Source organism: Patagioenas fasciata, chromosome 2 (genome assembly GCF_037038585.1).
Source record: "Patagioenas fasciata isolate bPatFas1 chromosome 2, bPatFas1.hap1, whole genome shotgun sequence".
Taxonomy (NCBI): domain Eukaryota; kingdom Metazoa; phylum Chordata; class Aves; order Columbiformes; family Columbidae; genus Patagioenas; species Patagioenas fasciata.
The window spans coordinates 37,751,038-37,773,894 of record NC_092521.1 but is presented as its reverse complement, the minus strand read 5'-3'; the positions used below and the strand labels follow the sequence as shown (position 1 = coordinate 37,773,894).

The 22,857-nt window shown below is 37.0% G+C and overlaps 1 protein-coding gene across 6 annotated transcripts in view; it reads right to left on the bottom strand.

The window, feature by feature from the left end:
• PDE7A (phosphodiesterase 7A) overlaps positions 1-22,857 on the bottom strand; it is a 78,877-nt gene that overhangs the window by 24,693 nt on the left and 31,327 nt on the right. For 3 of the 6 annotated variants that reach the window (XM_065829824.2, XM_065829827.2, XM_071804073.1), the window contains exons 2-3: positions 12,348-12,408; positions 4,901-4,984 (exon numbers count right to left, since the gene is read on the bottom strand). In XM_065829824.2, the coding sequence (XP_065685896.1) occupies positions 4,901-4,984; positions 12,348-12,408 (145 nt within the window). Of the gene's footprint in view, positions 1-4,900; positions 4,985-12,347; positions 12,409-19,104; positions 19,214-22,857 lie in introns of those variants that run through there. The other 3 variants (XM_065829825.2, XM_065829828.2, XM_065829826.2) reach the window with 3 other exon arrangements.

Genomic DNA, 22,857 nt, shown 5'->3' with positions numbered 1-22,857 from the left:
AGGTAATTTCCCTATTCTCTTGAAACAAAAAAGGGCATTCAACTTCATTGGACTACGCTCATTTTATCTCAACCTCTAGATGGTATTGTCAAAGCAGACCAGGTGCTGTTACACAAAGATTTCCCAAATTGCTTAAGGCACTCCATTTCGATTTGAACACTTCTCTCTTCTTTGACATCTGGCTTCTCACCCAAGAAAAGTCTAAATTCCCTGTCCAAAGTAAACCTTTTCCAACTATTAGTAAGTGAAAAACTGGAAAGTTCAAAACAACACTGCAAATGGTAGATGCTGACATCTTTGCCAGATCTCAAAGTAGCATTTAAAATGTTCCATGAACTGCAGTTTTCATGTAAACACTCTGCAAGCTGTATACCAAAGGTAAACTCTGGAATTTCTTAATGTGTTTGCACTCTTAAGAAAGAAAATTAGATTCATCCATCACCTAAAAAAGTAATCTAAACTACTTTCTTTCCTTTCCCCACTAAAAAGACTCCATACACAACTAACTAGAAAAACCATCAAAGTCATAAAGAAGCCTTAAGTTCCCATCACATCATTCTCTCTATGTGAAGCACTGTACTGTACGCAACCATCAATTTGACCCAAAACTGAGTCAATTCCTAAATGTTTACAGAAACATACCGATTAACTCAGAAAACACTTTCTTCTTTCTAAGGTATTTTTATTCACAGATGTGACATATTTGGTTATTTAGAAAACACAAAATAGAGTCACACATGTTGGCAACATCACCACCTCCCCATAGAAGCGTGCTCAGACTAGCACGGCAAGAGAGAATTCTAAGTCTTTTGACAAGATCTTATCTATCCTGGTGCAGATATAACAGGAAAAACAAGAAGAAAAAATGTTTCCTCTCCACAAAACTGAAGTGTTTGCTTTTTATCTGGTTCTTCCAGACTATATCCAACCACCCTTTCCTGAAAAGGAAGTTTGAAAGCATTAATTTAAATTGTATCTGCTTAAGACACTTCACAATACTTTTTTGTTGTTATCTTAATTATTCACTTTAGCTTCCCTTTATTCATTTTGGCCTCACTTCCTCACTATAACATACTGTACACACCACCGAGGACATTTACTGACTGTTCTTTTTCAGGTGAAACAGTAAGTGATTGAAGCACATGATACATTCTTTTGTTTGTGCATGCTAGAACACCCTCACAAACATAATCAAAGTTTAAGCATTTGTGTGTGTACATACGTATACACACAGACACATGCATATAGAAAACAGACATCATTGACAATGTCTCAATAGCAATTAAACAAAACCTAAAATTTTATTGTTGGTTTGCTGTTTCAGAAAAAGGGAATATTTTTATACTGTCATATACCAATTCTTCATCCAAAGATTTTGCTTTGCATTAGCTTTTATCAATATATCCTGTCAACACCGCAGATTGAATTACTGTCTATGGTGTCTTGAGTAATGTAAAAAAAAAATCAAAAATAATCACATTAACTGTGTCTATTCGTGAACCAGCAGAGAGCAAGAATAGTTATAACCACTGCCATCACTTTTTCCATAACTTCCCTGAAAACTGAACAGCCCATGCTGGGTTGCCAGACAATGAACTTGCCAAACTTCCTCCTTGTTACCTGAGGAGTAAAAAGATCCAGTGCTCCATGTTCAACTCAGTAAAATATTGAAGTATATGCAATTTACTGTGCAACTGTGAAATATCTACATCCACTGAACAAAACCAGACCATTATATTTAAGGTAAAAATTTACTTCTGAGGAAGAAAGTTATGTGGCTGTTCCCTCCTCTCCAGAAATGGCAGCTTTTAAGTGCTAACCTGAGTTTTGCCCGTGGTCCCACACGGACATAAATCAACAGCCCACAGTAACAGAACAATTATCAGCTGATGTCCCCATGTTCACCAGTTACCAACCAACACGAAGAATATAATCCTGACTTTCCCCATTCATTGGGAAGCAGCCTTGTTGAAACAAAAATCTGTTAATTGAGCTATCTCTCCTGGCTAGTTCCTGCAATTAGCTATAAAAATGTCACTTCTGGAATAACAGATAATATAGGAGAAAAACCACCACCCAAACTTAGTTTGATCATCAGTCAATCCTGCATATAGTAATCCTCTGATATGACTCCAACACCATCTCTAGCAACAAAGACATTTTTTCCAATAAATTTTAGAGTGAAATTCCTAGAAAGAAGTTACTACTGAGAATACCTCTAGCCAATTTAGCAACTTGAATATTCACGTATCAACTGCAGATCTCTGGGATGAAGATGCAGACACTGAGGTTATAATCCTTAAGAAGAAATAGAAGTGGTCCTAAGAACTGAATGCTAGCAAACTTTACTTTGGTAACAGTAGTTGAAGTTGCAAGTAAAAATGATGTTACAAGTCAGAAGTGACTATTAAAAAACAAAACAAAGAAACCCACAGAACATCACCACAGTATCTTCCTAAAAATAGAGTAATGCATTTAAAATTCAGTACTCTTCAAATCTACCAATAACATATTGGGTTAAGAACCTAATAGAAAAATATTGGAAAAAGACAACTGGTCAGCAGATTATCAGCTGGAATTCCTGAAGATGTTCAACTTCTTCACAAAACATCATTAGAAGAAAAAGAAAATAATGCGAAACAACAGAAGTTAGCTAAGCAAAATACAAAATGGCAATAACGCTCAATCACTGTAAATGACAGCCAGTATACACCATCTGCAAAACAACTAAGCAATGATCATTGCAAAACATTTAGAACCAAAGAGTAAAGTTAGTGGATAGTAGGAAAAAAGTTACAGTGAAACTTTATAAACACTATGAAGGAAGCATATCCATGCATTACTGATGTTCAATGTGCAGCTGGGGGGTAGGGGAGAAGTCAACATTCAGATGGTTTAGTTGCTTCAGCTGCAGAGAAGACCCTTTTCAGGCCAGGTTTCGCCCCTAGCAAAGAAGAGCCAGCTGGCTCCTCTCCCATGCTGTTGCTCATATGGCTGAACGTTTTTTTCAGCTGTGAAGCTCTATGTGGCAAAATCCTCTGGAGTCACTGGAGGAGGGTGGGGAGAATATGCTAAAAATGAGGTCAAATCTGATTCCCACAACTTCTCTCTACCCACAGCCTGACGGTATGATACTAAAACCCTTTTGCTTATAAAACAATTAAGGAAACACTGATCAGGACTCAGTTAGCATTGCAGATAAAAAGAAAATATTTTACTGATTACAAAAAATAAAATCTGTAAATGAATAGATAATGTAGTGATATGGTGAGAGATGGGGTTGAATTCCTTTACAGGCTTTGAAGTAAACTCCACAAAGTTGCAGGAGTTTTAAGTCAAAGCTCAACATTACAACAAGTCACAACCCTGAAGTACAAAAAAATCTGACTCTGATATGGCAACTCCAAGAACTGCCGCCATAGCAGCTGACTCGAGGAGGAAGCTAAAGCCAAAGAATTTTGGGGGCCTCCTGGCAACATTCTTTGCTGTCATCAGACACCACAGTTGATGTTGCTAAAAGTTGGTGCCTGTGCCTGAACAAGTAGGGACAAGAAAAAGGGGTGTGAAAAACCCTTTTCCTGATTAGTCATGATCTGCCGGACAAACAATCATCAAGATGGAATGAAAGAGCATGAGGAGGGCCATAGAAAATACAGTTAATTTGACAGCAGCAATAATATACATACATGACTGCCTTTTAACAGGTAGTTCTTTTAATACTTCTGCTAGTAGTTTCCCCCATCAGCATGAAATGCCACACATATATATATATGTACACACAAAAAGACAGTTATGTAACTCATAACTCACATGCTGTTTCTACAGAGAACTTTTGTTATACTCAACAGAATTGTCAGGACTTGAGATAGAATTGTTATTCTCTATTGAAAAAAATTCAACATAGTATACTCTTCAAACTTTGTTTTCTCACCTATTTTATGACACTAACTTTTGAATGAAACAAAGATTTTTAAGAGTTTTAAATTTAAGTAGTGATCTACTTTTAAAAAGAGTAACCAGTTAATATCAGAATATTAGCACAGCTTCTGCCACTCATTTTTATGAACACGGTAATTACAACAACCACACTTGTTACCATGAAATGGTTTTTCTGAATCTCTCCATTGTACTCAGAATACTTGGAACTGTCCTGATACAATGTTGGCATAGATACCTTACAACACTACGTACATTAATATTATTGGTATAATTTAATTACAGTTTAAATCCCCTGCACTTTTGCTGCATACTGGTATGGAGATTATTAAAGCTTCTATATTACAACAACCACTGACATATTTAGTTACAACAATACAGATGTAGGGACAAAAAAAAGTGAAATTATCCAAAAATATTCCTCCTATAACACTTCTGAGAAAAAAACGTTTCATAAAAGACATAATCAAGAAAATTTAGTCTGCTGTTTTCTTATTACACTTTAATCTTCATTTAAGATTTGGTCAAAAAAATTTAAGTTCTAGCTATGTGTTTGAATATATGTAATGTTAGCTGATTATGATTAGGTCAAGAGTGATTACATCTACTGTAATTCAAATATCATCCTGGACCAGGCCTTTCTGCTGCTTTCTAAAAGCAGGAAAGTATTCTTCTCAACTGATTGCAACTGCCAAGTAGGAAGTTGGAACACACATTAGCATCCCCATTTCCACAGGGATTTGGGACTAAATTCAACAAGTTTAAACTAAATTTTTAAAAACCAAAATTTACCAGTGAATATCTGCCTCTTATTTTTGGTTATGAAGTAACATGAAAGATTCTCCTAAGAAGTAGAAAAAGTGGTCTTGCTTTATAAGCTGCTAACTTTACTTTTAGAGGCTCAGTAACTAAAACTAGTGGAAGCCTTCGTTTATTTGTCATTTATCTACTTTTAAATACTTACAGTGAAAAATACGGAAATCAATGTATGGATGAGAACCTCTTCTCTCTGTTTCAAATCCTGCCCGACTTCTTACTCGCACATCTCCTAGAAACAGGGTCGAGAGTGAAATAAAAGTGTGGAAGAGTGGCAGAGATAAAATGCAAATGAACACAGCCTGGAGGAGTAAAGATTCATGTACTTAATGGAGGAGGGCTATTCAAACCATAGGCCTATTTCAATACTGTTTGTTTTAAAGGTGAAATTCAAAACAAAGTTTGAAGACTAGTTACACATGCAATTGCATGCTTTCTTGTCAAAATCTCTCCTGTCTCAGCATATGTTGCCAGAAGCATGTGATAAGCATTCAGATGAAATTAGGAACAGGTTGCTACACCAGTATGGTAAGAATGCACCTTGACAGAAAACAAGAACATTAAAGGTCGATTTGTTCCTCAGTCACACACATAAAACAACAACATTTGGTATAGTACAAAAAAAAGATTAAGCTTCAAGAAATGGTAGCTTTTAGCAAATAAGCTAGTTACAATATGGTTTTACATTACATAATACAATACTTTCCCACTAGCATTTACTTACTTGTGCTCAGCTGTTTGAATATTACACAAGAGCCTATTAAAATATCAAAACTCAGTATTAAAATTTTATCAAACTATTTTGCACTGCAATAAGCTTCAACCTGCATCTTTTAGCATGCTAGTTGACTTCTACTTATGCATTTTACCAACTGAAATCTGATTAGTATTCTTTTATTATGTATTTGTAGTATGCACTAATGTAAGTAGTTCACCTGCATTAAAACCTTTCACTTAGAATCCTTCAACAATTATAAATTTAGGGAAACCTTTGAAGATTAAATGCACTAATGTTTCCCTACTCAAATCCTAACAAAAAAAGTGAAACTTAAGATGTCAAAGTGTTCAGGTTTCTAATTATGAAAATCCTTTAAGGGATTTTTCCTGTCCTCAAACAGTGATCTTCATATGAATCAAAACTAAGTATTCAACACAAAGAACTAAGACTGATTTTATAAGAACAAAAATTAAAATATAGCTATTTAATTTCCAGCAACTGCCAATATTCTAACATCTTGAGAGTGCTTTTTCCTCCTCTTCTCCAACCTGCTAATTTATAATGCTTAAGCAGGCAACTTACATCAGAAAATAGCTAAAGATACTAACTAAAACTTCAATAATAATATACTCTTGATATTTCATAGGTATCTTTCTAGAGATGCACATCTACTAACACTATCTATAACAACACACTTCATTTGAATGTTATCTTGTGAAGTATGCTGGAAAGACCACAAAACAGCAAGTAGACCCAGGGCTGCCCACATAATGAGTCTAAAGTTTACGTATCAGTAAAAACACACCAAACACATGTGGTTTTCAGTTATTACGCCTTTTAAAAAAAAAAAAAAAATGAAAACTTTAAAAGAGCTGCAAAGGAAAGTAACCCAATTACTGCTTGTAAATATTATTTTTCAGACCACTGACAATATATTACTTATGAAGGTTTCAAGCATTCATGTGAGCAGAGTGCAAGAGGCCGGTCTTGTTACAGGCAATACAGAGGCAGCAAATTGTAGAACTCTTCTGTTAGGCACAAGGAACTGGTGAATTTTATTCACAAAATAAGTGAATAAAAAGGAAATTTTGGAAAAGAGGAGGCAAATGCCTTAGTAGCTGTGTATGAAAATATCAGTTTACACAGAGTTTCATTAACTGTCACTCACATTTATCTGGGAATGAGTCACAGCTACAGCTGTGTGAATGAGTTCACCAGCTGAATTAAAAGAAAAATAAAGTTTTTCAGTTGAGCTTTTTTTTTTCCTTTTTATTTCAGAAAAGGCAATATAATTTTTGTGAATTATATTTATTTTTCAAGGTAGTCTTAGCTTTCAAAATTTACCACCATAACATTAACTGTCAAATAGTTTGGGTCAGTCTAGTTTTTGGTGAACAATTTACTTGTTCAAAGTGTAAATAATAGGAAAAGTTCACAGAAAAATGCTTGAAGACTAACATGAAATTCTGCAAATAACAAACCAATCAGGTTCATCTGATAAATGATACCCAAAACACCCTCCTCTGCTTTTTTATTTACTATTACCTAGTCTAACAGCATAGATAGAATGACAGTATTCCTGTTACCCTTTAAATGCCCACAAGCTTGTAGATTTTGAGTAGGAATATAAGAAAAAACATCTACAAGTGAAATGCAGAAGTGCAACTAATTACATTGCTTTTAACAGTAATTATCAAAACATATATATACAAAATTTTAGCCAAAAGAAGAAATAATATTAATAGTTCCTGATCTGCATTTTTTGTATAAGGCACTTGTAGTAAGATAAAATTATTGTATTTGCTTGCATACACTTGAAATGAGAAGTTCTCAGCAAAGCAAGCAAAATATCATAAACAGCCGTTAAACATAATCCTCTCTCGTCAATTCTGGTAGAAGCAGAGGGTATTTTGTTAAAAATCAAGATCTCAACCATGGATGATTTTTTTTAGAATAGATTTGGATTTATTCTGGAAAAACATATCACTTCTACAGGACTCGAATTTATCACAGTAAATGAACTAGAAATTCCTATCAGGCCAAAACAAAGGCAGAAGAGCTGTCTGTCTCCATTATCACTGTACAGAACTACTGCATTTTACAAGATTTCAGACAACAAATGTGCTTGGAAAAACTGGTATGAGTGGAATTCGAAGATACCAAACATCCATCCCAAATTTCTACATAGTAACATCAAACTGGCTGCACATCAGCACATTATGAAATGACATGTTATTAGCACAGTGAGACTAATCTTTATTGCACATGTGTAGTTAGCCCCAAAACATCCAGAAGTACTGAGCCATCCTTATCCATTCACTGTTCAGTTCATCTGATCTGCAAAGATCAATAGATCCCAAATTCACCCACTTCATTGTGTTTGCACACAACATAACATTTGCATTGATTTGCTTGGGAAATCCTGCATTTTTATATTTATTTTACAACTCTGAAATTATACAGGATTTAATTTTTAAGGAATAGGCATGTTTATCATCATAGGTAAAGGCACAAGACATTTCAGATTTAAGATTACTTTTATCAGAGAAAAGGACACTGCTATATAATTCCTTCAAACAGCAACAGAAGTCCAACCTCAGAGCCAATCATTATTATGGTGGCTGAAAGAATATTAAAATTCAACACCTAAACCAAAAGAACTTATGAATAGGTTTTGTTTATTTAGACCTTTAAAAAACTGAAGTGGTTACAAAAACCTTTTGAAACTATCAGATCATACCACTTGCTTATTGGTAAATTTCCTTGGGGGAGCCAGAAGTATTAGCAAGCTGACAGTTTACATTTTAAGTGTCTCTTTAGCCACTCTGAAGAGACTCATCTTAGGGGAACAAATTCCAGTCCAGCATCTTAATGACAGTGGACTTCCAGAAGAATTTTTTTCGTCTTTGAGAGTTTCTGTGAATACAAAGAATCAAAAGAAAGATTTAAAAATCTGAAGCCTTCCTTTCAAATACTGATTTTGTGCACAAATGTGACAAAATATCTGTTGGCTGAGTGTTCAGCCTGAATTTTTGCCAGAATAATTCTACATGACCAGGATTGCTTGCATTTTTAAGACAAAGGCCATACAGGCAGAAACTCAACTGAAGACAGAATAAATAGAGGAAGAAGGAATATAAGAGGAAGGTTTGTAGCTACAACTGAAAAGGAATCGGGCCAGTAGCAAAACTTACCTTGAGAAAAGATCCTTTAGTTCTACCCCTCTCTCAAACAAGGACAGCTCTGATCCCTCCGAGGCAGCTGAGATGCCACAGCTGAGATGCCTGATCATCTGGGTTACCCAGCACATACTCGGTGCCAGCCCAACACTCCAGCAGGGCTCAGTAACAATCAGCAGCTGCTGGGGGAGCTGAGACCTTCTGGAGTGGGGCAGAAACCCCAGAGATCAGAGGACAGCTGGGAACAGAAATTACAGCAGCCATCTCAAGGTAAACCACCCCAGTCAAAGCCATGAAGTTGTGAAGAGCAGGATCTCCAGCAACAACTACTGGCTTCAGAAATTAAAGTTCCTACTAAATTTGTTGGAGAAACAGATGACAGACAGGTCAGCCAAATATACCAGAATTAAAGCAAAAAGAAAACAACACAACAAGCGCTACAGGAGGAGAGCATGCACCTGCACTGCACAGCAACGTGCCTCCACTGTTACCTGCTTGAGGTGATCGAGACCTCTAACGGAGGGCAAAATGCTCCAGTTTTAGTTGAGAGGTGCATGCTCACTGATTCGAGCAGTCACAGCCCCATTCTTCTCACCCCACGCACAGCAGCAAAACTTGCAGGCAATATAAAACAACAAGAAAGAAACCAGAAAAGCAAAGAAGAGAAAAACCCAAAAATGCATCAAGATTACACAGGAGCGCTTACAGGAAATCTTGAGAATTCCTCATAGCTGCTGAGAGAAGTCGCTGACAGGAGGTGATGCAGATACATTAGCCTTTCCAAGGTCTTAAAAGAAAAATTCTACAATGCTGCATCTGTATCTATATTTTAAAATAGTAAACAAGCCACTCGGGAGTGGCTTAGTGTATATTTTGGGAATGGGGTATGACAGATGAGTCATTGGAGTCAATGCTGTTTGTTTATATCGACACTGAAGACAGTTAAGAGTTAGTTGTTTATTTTGTGTGCTCCCAATATTTGATCATATAAATTCAACCTGGAAACACTGCCATACCACAGGAATTTCTTTTTACTCAGTACAAATGAATTTCCGTTGGATTCCGATTGGAACAGCCTGAAAATGTTAAAGGAAGGAACTCTACAGCCAGCACAACTGAACAGAGGCAGAGGGAGGTGTCCTGGATACCCCTAGCTTTATATTTTTGGTCTGCTAAAATAAATGCCTTCTGGCAGCACATTTTATTAGTAGATATAGTGTGCTTGGAATAATAGCCAATCAAGTAAAAGGCAAAACCTCTCATGACTGTGCCTAACTTCCCCATAAGTTACAGCTGAGGATTCATTACAATACTGTAATGCAATTCTTCACACTTCATTCAAAAAATTCTAATTGAATATATTAATTTTTGAATCTACTCTGATATGAATGGATGCATCGGTATGCAGAAACAACTGTTCAGCTTTCAGTCTGTTCTTTTTACCAGCCCATTTACAAAAATAACAGTAATAAATCTGTAAACAGTTGCTAGCTTGTACAGTATAGTGTATATAACATTCGGAAAAACAAAGTGATCACCAACAAGTGAAAAAGTGACACAAATTTAGCACACTCATTCAAACATCCAATGAGCAGTTTTTTATTTGCTTGTTGGTATCCTCCTCCCCACAGCTGAAGCTAAGAGAGGTCAATCCTTTAAAAGCCTGACTGCCTCTGAGCAGCAGCATCGCTACACTATTCGTAACAAGAACCCATCACATAGTCTAATAATTAATATTAAAGTTCTGACTATGAGAATACTCAAAGATTTTAAACCAAGTGAGGTTTTTCCCTCAGCTGAGGTGTACACACCAGGAACCACAGGAATTCCTGCATTGCTTTCCTCTAGATATACTTGAGCATTATCACAAACATTTCTGCAGAAATGATGTGCCTAACTACTACATGGTACAGTTAAACTTCCAAAGAAGCAAAAGAAGTCAGGTTATTTTTCCCCATAAATTATTTTCATACAAGCTGAGTTTCTATCATTAGTAGATTAATTTTAAAAAGATAAAAACATAGACATACACTTACAATACCTTTAATTCAGGTATATCAGTGCATTTTTTTAAGAAATACATCTTTTGCCCTGTGTGGAACTAAAAGTACTCAATTTATAGGATTTGAAGCAAGAAACTGTATGTAGTGTTGTACTTAGAAAATACATTTAGTTTTAAAAAAGTATCTCAAAATCAAGGAAAAAACTACCTCATGCTTGAATTTACTTTTTCTCATGACTAAAGCAGGAAAAAAAAAAACCACAGCACCTCACAATTTGAATAATTCTAGTGTTCATCCTGCAGAAAGTATGATTAAAACTGAAAAACGTATTTTAACTTTTGAAAATAAATAAGCCTATTTCCAACAATAATGAAAAACACAGAGCAGCTTTTTCAACATTTAGAAGCCAGCATCTTGTCCTCCTTCTCTTAACACATCTCCAAAGTAATTACATTCTCCTATTAAAAATCCTTCAGCAGTGCTATAGTATTAACAACTTCAAACTTAAAAAATCAAAATAACTGAAAAACAAAAATGGAAAGATGCTACGTCAAAATTGGATTTACGTATACATACATGGGTGTATGTCAACATATGTAAGTTCTGACTATAAGTTCATATATATACACACACGTGTACACAGGCATGTAGCTTACAACCTTAACATCATAGAAAATACAGTTATGAATTTCTGGGGACTTTAATAGGTACAACATACAACTAAATTAAAAAGACTCAGGGCATAAAAAGACGTGCTCCGGCTGATTTAATTGGAGCCAGTTGAGAATTTATAATCACTAGCTGTTGATGTTCGTCGAGCCCTGCGAGACATCACGCAAGCACTCAGCCCATTTCAACACAAAATCACAGCTCAAGATGGCTTAAATTAAGTGGCATAAACGTGTGGGGAAACAGACTCGGCGCACATACGCAGTCCCCAGTGCCATCTGCACCACCAGCAGTCTCCGAGGAGGCGCGGGCAGCTCTGAACCCAGCAGCAAGAACTTTGCATCTTTCTTCTCTCAAGGCCTGATCTCAGTTCCTCCTGCCCTGCACTATCATACAAAGTCTCCCAGATGCTCACCCCTCCCAATACTTTCTTTTTAATTTGGGTTCATCCTTTATCTAGTTGCTACTCTGGAAACTTTCCTCGGCAAGTTGACTAAACCACTGGCACTGTCACGTGTCCTTTCCTTTCCCGAGTCATCTTCTAGAATTAGTAAGAGAGGTATTGTTTAAAATCATATCGTTATTTTAAGAACATCTTGAACGTTTCGTAGCCTCAGTATCCAAGTTTTTCCAAGTGTGTGGTAACTCTCACATAAATGTTCTCTGAACTACAGTTTTAACCAGAAGGACACCATGCAGAGGTGATAAATTCCATCACAAAAATAAAGATCAATTGTGAGTCACTTGGAAAACTTCACTTCTACCAAACACATTACATAAATTATAAGAACATTTTTTAATATAGGAGTAAAACATCTGACACAATAGCTAACTTGGAAAAGAAAGAAAAAAGGCAAACAACCAAAAAAACCCAAGTCAACACAAATGAACCCAAACTGTTCCAAAGAATCCAACCAGAACATTACTCAGGAGAAAGGGAATTTTACAAGTTTAAGAATTCAACACACAATATTCAAATCAATCATAAACATCAGAACTTTGCAATATAGAAACCAGTATGCTTACCTAGCATACGAATGTACAACGCAGTCTGGTCAGAGCTGTCATAGGAAATTGCTCCACGTCTCTGGAAAAAAAAAAAAGCGCGCTATATTTTATGCAAGTCAGAATTTAATAATTTTCAAATTGAAATTAAAATAAAGTATCAATTGCCCACTTTCAATTTAACTCTCAAAATTAATTTCGGAAATTTGAGCATGCATCTTTCAAAAAAAAAATTGTATAGATATATATATGCTGATTTTATTTTTAGGAGGGGACAAAGGAAGGATAGGAATTGGTAGTGAAGATATTATGAGAAACAGGATCAGAGCATGGAAAAAACATCTCCGTTCCTTAATTTCTTTCGAGGTGCTCCTCAGTCATTCCTCAAAATAAAAAAAGATGTAAAACAAGATTAAACAGACAAAAAAAGTGCTTCTTATAGCCTTCTATAAGATATTCCTTAAATATTTGCAGTTCCTGGTTTGTTTATTTACTTTTACCTATGGGGTATTTCCACTATTCAAAGCTAAAAGTAGTTTTTAAAAGAAGAAAAAGTACTTAAATGACCATTACTGCATTCCTAAGAACTCAACCTATATTCTGCAGGGGCAGGACTTGGCTGCCACATGCTGCCTTCATTCTACCCAGTACATTCTGTAGGCAAATCAAGGTACTGCTGAAATAAGATGTAACACGTGAAGCTATTTTAAAGAAAACAAGCAAGTAGTATTTCATGTTTGATGATAAAAGCATAAGACAGTCATCAAGCTATTCATACACAACACTAAGATACTCCCATATAGGCTGTATTTCTTATCTACACAAACTATGTCTGTTCCATACTTATTCAGCCAATGTGATAATAGTTAGAACCCAGAAAGTCTCCCACCAGTGTGGTGAACAGGTCCTCTAACAGCTAAAACCTGAAGGAATGTTCTCATAGTTACACAACACTGGCATTGCAGTCTCCGAAGCTTGGCACAAACCAGCACCCAGCCTTTACTGTATTTTCACCATCTTCCACCACTCCCCGGGGCCTTCATTAATGTTATTTCTTAATCACAGGATCAGAGGATCACCTTCACAACCAGACTTCAATTTTGCAAGTTGACAACGTATGTTCTTTCAAGAAACACAATTTTTTTTTGCATGCACGCGCATTAAAAACTCTTATGACCTTACCGCACACAACGTAATTTCACTGAGGACTGAAGGCACGGGGTGCCACAAAGGGTTATCACACCACTTTGAGAACTTCAGATAAAAACCAACCTGGAGGCGAACGCAGTCACCCACTTTTTCCTCTGTGTAGCATGAATGCTACACCAGGGATGCACAAAGCCTAAAGGCGCAAAAGTTCAAAAGATGGGAAACCATACAGTGTTAGGAAATAGGATAGAAAACCAGATGTTGGACACTGAGAAGAATTCTAAAAGAAAAAGAGCAAGAAACAAATTACTTGGAAGGGGAGAAAAAAGGCAAAAATGCTTATAAACATCTATCTACAGAGCAAACTGAACGCACACAAAGACTAGGATTAATAACCTCTATCAGCATCATTTGTACAAGTGATGTCTTGACTCCAAACCCAGAAGTTATACTTAATTGTTTTAGCATTTTTCATGTTAGAACAAGAAAAAACTTGACACTCAAAGTTGGAAAAGTTTTTCCAATGGTAAGTTTAATATTTAACTACAGAAATGACCAAAGACTTAGCTCCAAATGAGGTCAAATTATAGTAGCTGTTGTAAAGACAAGGTAGAACTCCCTGTACAGCACTTTATGGCATCTTAGCTTTTGCTCTGTATTTCCTTGGAAAAAACCATAAACCATGCAAATAATCCCTCCCTTGAAATATGTTTGTACAGCCTGTCTCACAGCAATGTGCCTGTCCAGAAGGAAAGGCAGCAAAGCACCTCATCAGCCAGAAAGTGATACTGATTTCCCACTAACATTTTTCAATCTCTTCATGTAACATACCTTTGAATTTCAGCACATCTCAGCTGAATATATTTTCTGTAGCCTGGAACATTTCAAATTACTGACTAGGAAAAATCAGTGATGTAGCTTAGTGCTAACTTGCAATTTGCACCTGTCTATCACAGATTTCTGAACATGTCCAGTACAGTTCTGTAATCTAATACAGGAGAAAGCAAAGCACACATGCAACTAGAAGAACCACGTCCAAATGGAGCACGACTCTCTGAAAAATAAATCCTTCCGATATGTTTATTACTTGCTCTCTAAAATCTAAAATATTATTTGCTAGATAAAGTAGTACATCCATGTATGATATCAAACACAAAGCACATTTTTTAAAAACAAACCAATGCTTACACAAACAAGTGATTTCATTCTGCAAGATTCTGAGAGATCTCATAGGAACCTCTGAACAAACAAATCCTTTTAAAATTACCTTTCGAAGTTTAGTTTCCTAATGAAAGAAGACACAATTTATTGTGTAAACTTTACTAATAATACTTCAGAATTTCAGCTAATTTTACTAAAAGGGTAGAGAGCGTAAATTTGATAAATAAAATAGAAATAACACTTATTAGCAAGTTCTGCCAAGGGACAGATACAGGGTGGGTAATGAGTGGCCAGACCTCTTACCTGTAGAAGAGGTAAATAAGTGGGGTCCGGATAGCTAGGAGCACTGTGGTGGGCAGCAGGAGACAGAGGAGGGGGCTGATGCTACAGAGGTTTTTAGCAACTTGTGATGGGCAAGTAAATTAAATAATATTACGCGCTTTCAGCCATGAATGGCTTTGTGCCAGCTGACACCATGAACAGGTAGCAGACTATGTATTACAGGTTTAGGTATTTCACATGTTTTCCCACTTCAAAGAATGCTGTCAGCATACAAGTTACACTATCTCCTACACTACTCTAGAAAAATGCAGGGAAAAATAAAAAGAAGCAATTTAATTGACCCTGCCTGTGGTTAAGATACTTTGCCCAGATTCCACTTTTCAAATCCAGCAAACAGAAAGATCAGAGTTAACGCATCAGCTTCTACTGAGATGTGAACCATCACATGCAGCAAATTTGTAAGCAGAATGGCAATTATGTCTTGAAGAACTGAAGCTTCTGTAAAGCATTCAAAGTTCAAACAATTTAATCACCAGGATTCTACCCTTGGTGACCTCCAAAAATGCCTCCTCCCTCATTGCTAATCAAAGATCTGCTCTCTGTAGCCTAAACCAAGACATCAAGACTATACTTACATTAAAAACTTACCTTATGTACACAGTTGGGATGACTGTAGCATTCACTGTATCAGCCTCCAGAAACCTCGTCTAAAAACTTCATAGACAGAGCTTCTGTCACTTCCGGCACTCAAAATGTCACATTACTGTTAATACTGTTAATTTATTTAGCATGAAATTTTATTTCTAGATCTCTGCCACCTCTTTGGTCTGAGGCTTTGTACCTGTTAACAATTGTAAAGCATACTGGAACTCCTTGACCCTTCATAAAAATCTCTAACAAATAAGCATCATTCCAACGGGCAGACAGAACCACGGGTCCTCACACTGCAGACAATGCTGATGTGTTTAGGCGGGTTCTCATTTCAAGCACAAGGACAACTTGGTCTGGTGGAATTATCTCCTGGACTCAAAGTGATTCAACAAATCCCTCAAGTGATTAGGTGAGGTTCTCAACCACTCCACTTCTTTCCAGATATGAGCACAGCCCTCTGAACTCAGCGGGCTGTTCTGCTTCAGCAGCAAAGGCAGATGTCAGAAAGATGACTGGGAAGGATTCTTTACCCTGGACTTTCACTTCGAAAATCTCCCCTTAAATTTCAGTTTCACATTAGAGCACCCTTTATTCTTCCAAAGGGCAATACAGTATAAAAAGCTTTCATTTCTCCTCACTTTTGTCACATTTTTATGAAAAGTAAATGGAAGAAGTTCAAACTGAAGTAGAAGATCCATTAATCCTTTAAGAACAACAATGGCACAAAGTCCTCAACGGCAGGTGAAGGGAGTAGCTACCAAAAGACAGTTTTAAGTCAGACCTTTCTGAAAATCTTTTCACAAGAGTACAGAAAGTTATTATAGGCCATGCAACAGGAATGACATGCCAAAGCAGCACATCGATATATCTTCAAAGGGCACCCGCTTCAGTGATGCTAGGGAGCACAGCGTACGCCTGTAACCCTTGGAAACAGAGCAGCTGCTGCTGTTTGTGCCAAACAGAAACGTTTCCACTGGTGTATCAGTTTTATCACAGGGGCTTCCCAACCCTGTTCCAAGCAGATCACCAGCCCTACTCTGGGGTGCGTCATTTTGGGAAGCACCAGCCAGCTGGCTTTTGACTGTCGATTAAAACAACCACTGGTCTCATTCTGCAACAGCAGAAAGAAACTGGTAGAGCTGCTGGCCTGCAAAATTCGGTACCTCCCATCAGAAGGAACCTTCTATGGTTTCTGATGGAGTACACAACTCCCATTTTGTGACTGAAGTTGGGAAAGAAAAGCCAGGGGACAGCAACACAGCCAGTCAGATATTTTTACCTAACTTGGCTTTTCTGCCCAGGAAAATTGAGAACAAACATGGAGAAGTTGTTATATCATGGCAACTGCAATTTACTGGTTATGGTGCCTCAAACATACACACTTGGAAACTAAGATTCTAGGACAGCTTATCAACTGAGAAGTCCCTAGAATCACAAACTAATTATATTAGATTTCTCCAACTACTACTGGATTTCAAAAGTGAGTCTGGCATGTATCGTCATCCTTAGAATTATTTCAAGTAACTAAAAGTTCCAGGCTAACATAAGATCCAGAGTTTTCCACAAGGCGTCACCAAGTTTTTACTCACTAAAGCACTGGAAAATGCTCTTTTAAAGCACCTAAACTGTCACTGAACTCAGGCAAGCCACTGCAAAATGGTCCTACTAATATTTTCTAAATAGATCCTTGGAGTTCAAAGCAGTATTTTGAAAGTTTATCAAACCAGCAATAAGAAAACGTAGTTCATTTCAGGAAGGCAACACTAATCAGCAGTAAAAATGAGACATGCATATCCTCTTCAAATATACAAATGTAGCAGTTTTAATATTTTCTTCCATATAAAGCTATTTCACATGACCATCTCCCGAGACAGATGGCAATCATTTATAAACTTAGCTATTGTTTGATTGACAGTTATCAACATTAGTGATACAAATATCTCCCAAGTGTCAGTAAGGTATTTTCTCTTACACACCTTATATCATGTGGCATTGTAAGATATACTCAAAGCTTTATCAAAATGAAAACTTCAAGATTTTAACAAAAAAATACAAATGCTTGAAAACTGATCACAAAAGAAAACACTGTGAAAAGGCAGCATAACTGATGGACTTCAGTGAGGACAGAAACACAGGGCGGTATTACCTTTAGAAACTAAATCGCAATGGCAGGACGCAAAAGCAACAGCAGAATTGAATAACTGGATGAACACACAAAAGTAATTATTTAAAAGAAACAATTGTTTAAAAGTGCAACCATAAATAGCAGAGGTTTTTATACTTAACTATATTGTTAGCTACCTGGAATTTCCATTTTTCCCTACCTTAACAGAATCTTTAACCAAAGTGAATTACAGACACAATTCTTAAGTAGGCTTTTTATGTCAAGTTTCAAAAAACAAACAATTTGAGAATATACCAGCAAAATGTGGGTGATGTACTAGGTTAGCACACCAGCTGTAAAACTGGCATTTAGAATCTGCCTTCAGTCACAAGTCAACATTCATTAAGGTACCCTGGTCTTTTTCTTGGTGTGGTAAAAACTTTATGACAAGTGCTAGCAACTATGCCTGACCCTTTTTGCTTTTAGTAAATTTAGAACTGGGTTATTATAGCAATGACTGAACAGTACAGGCATGGATACCTGATAAAGTTTGTTTTCACGACAAATCAGAATTCATGTTCGTTCCGATTTTCCTGTTAATTGTTCAAAAACATTAAACTTGTGTATTAATGAAAAATAATTATTAAAAAATCTGTATATAAATGCATGAAATCTGATTTTTTTTCAGTTTCCTTTATTCTCGCCAATGATTCCAGTCTTCCTTCACAACCCTAAGTTTAAATTTATTCCTTCTTTTGTAATTAATTCCAGGTTAGGCAGCAAGCTACACTGAGAAGAGACTGGTCTCATCTCCAGGCACCATTCCCGCCTATGTTTACTCACACAATATACATTGTGGGGATACTTAAGTTCTTCAGGATGAGAGAGTAGAAACTTCTAATATTGTTTAACATCAGCACACATTTTTCAGAACGCACGCATCTCAAACGGAAAGGCTACAAAGTAAAGTGAAATAGCCAGTATTTCGCCCAAGCGAACAAAACTGGTATTTCCACTCCTTTAACTCTGAAACCAAAAGGGATATTCTGTCCAGGAAGCAAAATACGCTAATTTGTATTATTTCCACAATGTTTAAAATTGTTTTCCCTTATTTTCACAAAGTGCTACAGAGTCGAAGGTCTGTCAGTAGACATGACAAGCAAAGCCCTGCCATTCAGAAGCCATTTCAGTTCCCTTTTCCCCGTCTCCTATCTGGCACTGCTACAAAACACTCTTCCCACTTCAAGGCAGGCAAAAGTTGAGAGCTACAAAATCATGTATGAACACTTAGGAAACACAATCTTAAATGATGAATGATGTGTTTCCAAAACAGATTAGATTTTAGAGAAGAAAAATAAGTACTTAATGACTTGTTTTCTCTCAGGCTACTTCTAAACCCAGTTAGTCAAAACAGAATAATAAAATGCCTACCTCAGAAGTAATCCATCTGATAACGATCACAGCTAAACACCAGATCAATACAATTCCCATTGGATCACCCCAAAGACCTGAAGCATAATCTCTTCCCTGTTGCCTGGAGCTGCTGGAAGCTGTGTGAGGGTTCCAGAGCCCGAGAAGCGGCGTGCAGCAGCAAGGGAGCACGCAGAGAGCAGGCAGGGGCTGCCCGCACCTCCGACAGCTGCGCCCAGGCCCCATCACCTGACAGCCCAGCAATGTGCCCCGCGTGAGCTGCACTGCCCCATACCCCTCCTTGCCAACTCCCGACCCAACGAGAAAGTTTTACAATCAGAGGACATGGCTAATAATCAAACCTTAGTAAACCCTGCAGAAATGCTAAAGGAAATGAAAAACCACGATTATGTGCTTTTATAGAATGTATTTTAACACAGCAAAGCTTGCTAGGCTGAAGGATCACACTCCAGTAGTTAAGGCACCTGAGCTAACTCAGGATACTGCTTTGCCTTTAAAGGCTATGAGGAGCCTCTTTCCAGCATATTTACCCATAGTTGATATTCACAAGTTCCTTTCACCTTTGAGACCTGGAAAACTGCTATGAACTGAACTTCAAAACATATTTCAAGGTTCTTTTTACAGCAACTTCCCATAAACAATACTAATGAAAAAAAATTCAATGAACTCAACATATGCAACCACTGACACCAACTATGTTTCTCTAATCTCTTCTTTTGTCCACTAAATACCAAGCCATCCTTCATACTGCCTTTCCAGCCACACACACTCATGCCTGATCCCCCTCTCCCTCCACCGGCACTTTCCAAGGCTGGAAAGCAGGCTGACTTCCTCTAAGAGCACTGATTATGCAGCCAAGAGGTCCTATGTACTTGAGGCAGCCCTGAGAGTCACTTTAAGCCAACAAAAATGTTTCAACTCAGAAATACAAAGAAACCTCAACTAGTTCAGAAAAAAAAAAAAAAAAAGCAGCAGCTACAGAGCAGGGGGGAAAGGAACTGTGTGGAATACTGACAAGTTTAAAAAGATGAAGGGGAATAATTAAAGGAAAATTCTATTAAAATTCTGCTCTTCCTATAATTATTTTATTATAAGATCATATTGCAAATTCCAATATGCGCACAAAATACAAAAGTTAGCACAGATTAGCAAAGGAGTAGCTTCAACACTGAGATGTGAATTTCCTCCCATGCAGAGGAAAAGGGGACATGTGCCACAGTGGATATTTACTGAACAAAGGAGAAGATTCAGCAACTGAGAAAGGGCTCCTTGTTGGTTTATATTACAATTCCGAATATTTGTGCTGGCTTTTAAGCCATAATGATGATCTTGACACCAAGCTGTAGATTCCTACGGCACCACTACATTGCAAACATGTATCTTCTGTTCTCTCCTCATGCCCCAGAAAATCAGTCAGATCGAAACCATATGCAAGAACATTCAGAATGGACCTTTAGGTACCTCACTTAATAAATACAGCACTTATCTAAAGGTCTGTCAAGTTCCACCCAAAATACAAACTGTCACAGAGGTAGATGTAAACACATAATCTCCAAAGACTTGTCAAGGTTAAGACACCCTGACAATTAGTCATCATCAGTCTGATCTTACTTAAATATAAATAAATGGTATTATACCATATCTGCATTAACAATTTGGTACAACTGGAGCAGATCAAAACACAGCTGCTGCTGAGGTCTTTATACCTATATTATATGAAGCCCAAGAGAAGGTTTTTCTGCAGGCCACATTTACTCAGACTTCCCAAACTGGATTCTACCACAGTAGGTTCAAAGCTGCCAAAAATGGCCGATAATCGGTCAAGCCTCTATGACCCTATCGAGGATTAGAGCACACTTGGTCACACAAGGAGCGGAATGGCTCGGTCTCTTTTGAAAGGAGCCTGGTTAGCACATACCGAAACCACTCTGGAAAACAAACAAATGGTTACAATAAACAGTGACAATGAGGTGATTTGCTTCAAGACTGAACTCTCCTCCAAATAAAACAAGTATAGCTTTATGAACTTTGAAAGGTCAAGCATTTCTCTCTGTCACCACTGTTTTTAATCCCCGATCAGTCTTCTCCGTTTTCGTGTCTCAAAACACATGAAGATGTTCTTGGAGTGCGTGGATGGTCTTATCCCAGCTGCATGGAGAAAGTCTTTCTTCCATCGATATCGGAAACACAACATTACCGTAGAAAACATACCAATACAAAGTAATCACCCTTTTGTCTTCCAGCTGTAAGTGGTTTAATTAATTAGCTTAATCTTACTGAAAGTTTTTCTTAAAACTATTGTCTCATGCATAAGTTTAATACCAGAACACAGACATAAAAATATTTGCCCATCTGCTAAGCATCACTGCAGCATTATTTGTTTTAACTACAACTTGAAAACAGAAAGACTGTTTCAGAAACAGAATTCTGAATTCGTAGACAAAGGAAAAGCAAGAAGTGCATTAGTTTGTATAAGAAATCAACAAAGAAGATAAAGTACCTCTTTTGGGGAAAGTACTGCTGTAAATAACCCCATTAACAATTCTAAGGTGAAGGTGAACTCAATGATGTCTTACAAGTATACGACGGAAATTATTCAAGGTCATTAGCAGGTATGGTAAAGCCCCAGGTAGAAGACTTAAAAATAAGATAGTACTAAACTCCCTCTGTGATAGTACACTATCTATGTAAGTTCTGGGAATGCAATCAGTGACCCTTGGGCTGTGAACACCATTCTCAGCTTCATCTTGAAATGAAGGAGCACAAAACTATCTTATATTGCATTTTTTGTCTTTTAAAAATTATGGATGTTCCCATTGCGGTTATGTTTTCTTTCTTTTTCTTCCCTGCTTTTTAGCAGATTCTATTTCAGTTTGGTTTTTTTTTTTTTTTTAATTCACTTTCTTAATGCATGCAGAGTCACTATGTTTGACAAGACAAGGTTTCCAGTACTTAACACTCAAATATAGCATTAGAAGTCATTGCCTAGTTCCTCTGTGCTTGCCATCAGCTCAAATGTACAAGGGCAACTGCTGTCTCTTACCATTTCCAAACATAAACATCCAAATGACATCTATGTAAATTTAACGACATGACATTGTTGATGCACCTAAGCAAAGACATTTTGCTATACTTTTTGCATTTGCTGAGTAAATCTTTCTGTGTCATTCCTCACAGAACAAGAATTCATTATCAGCAGAAAGAGCCTGGGATTTTGCAACAGTTGTTACAAAGATTCCACCAGGAATTTTCTAAAGATACCAGTTTGCTCTCATGTGAAACAGAACACACATTGGACAAGCTCTTACAGATTCAAAGTAGTTCCCCATTAACACGCCATAGTGATTTGCAAGGATCTAATTATTGCATATATAGTCTTAGAGGTCTGCAAGGGTCCACCTGGAAACCCATTATTTCCTACTAGCATACTCTGTTATTCGAAGTATCAAGTACAGGATCCCAGTTTTAGTTGTATATTTCTAAATACCTATCTGTTCCTTTTTTTTTTTTTTAATAAAATTCAGCAATCCTGAAGAATTACTCAGCGTTGTCTTAAAAACCTCAGTAACTACTGTATCTTCAGAAGTGTCTTTAAATGCTCCTCCCAAAAAACATTTCAGTAACACTTTCAGGAAATCCAGAGCTGAAGCAACAGCACCGTATTTCAGACATTATTTGGTCTCATATGATGCTCCTGTTTAAATGCAGCAGGGCTTCACAGATGTGTATCACCACGCAGAAGTCTGAGGCCCA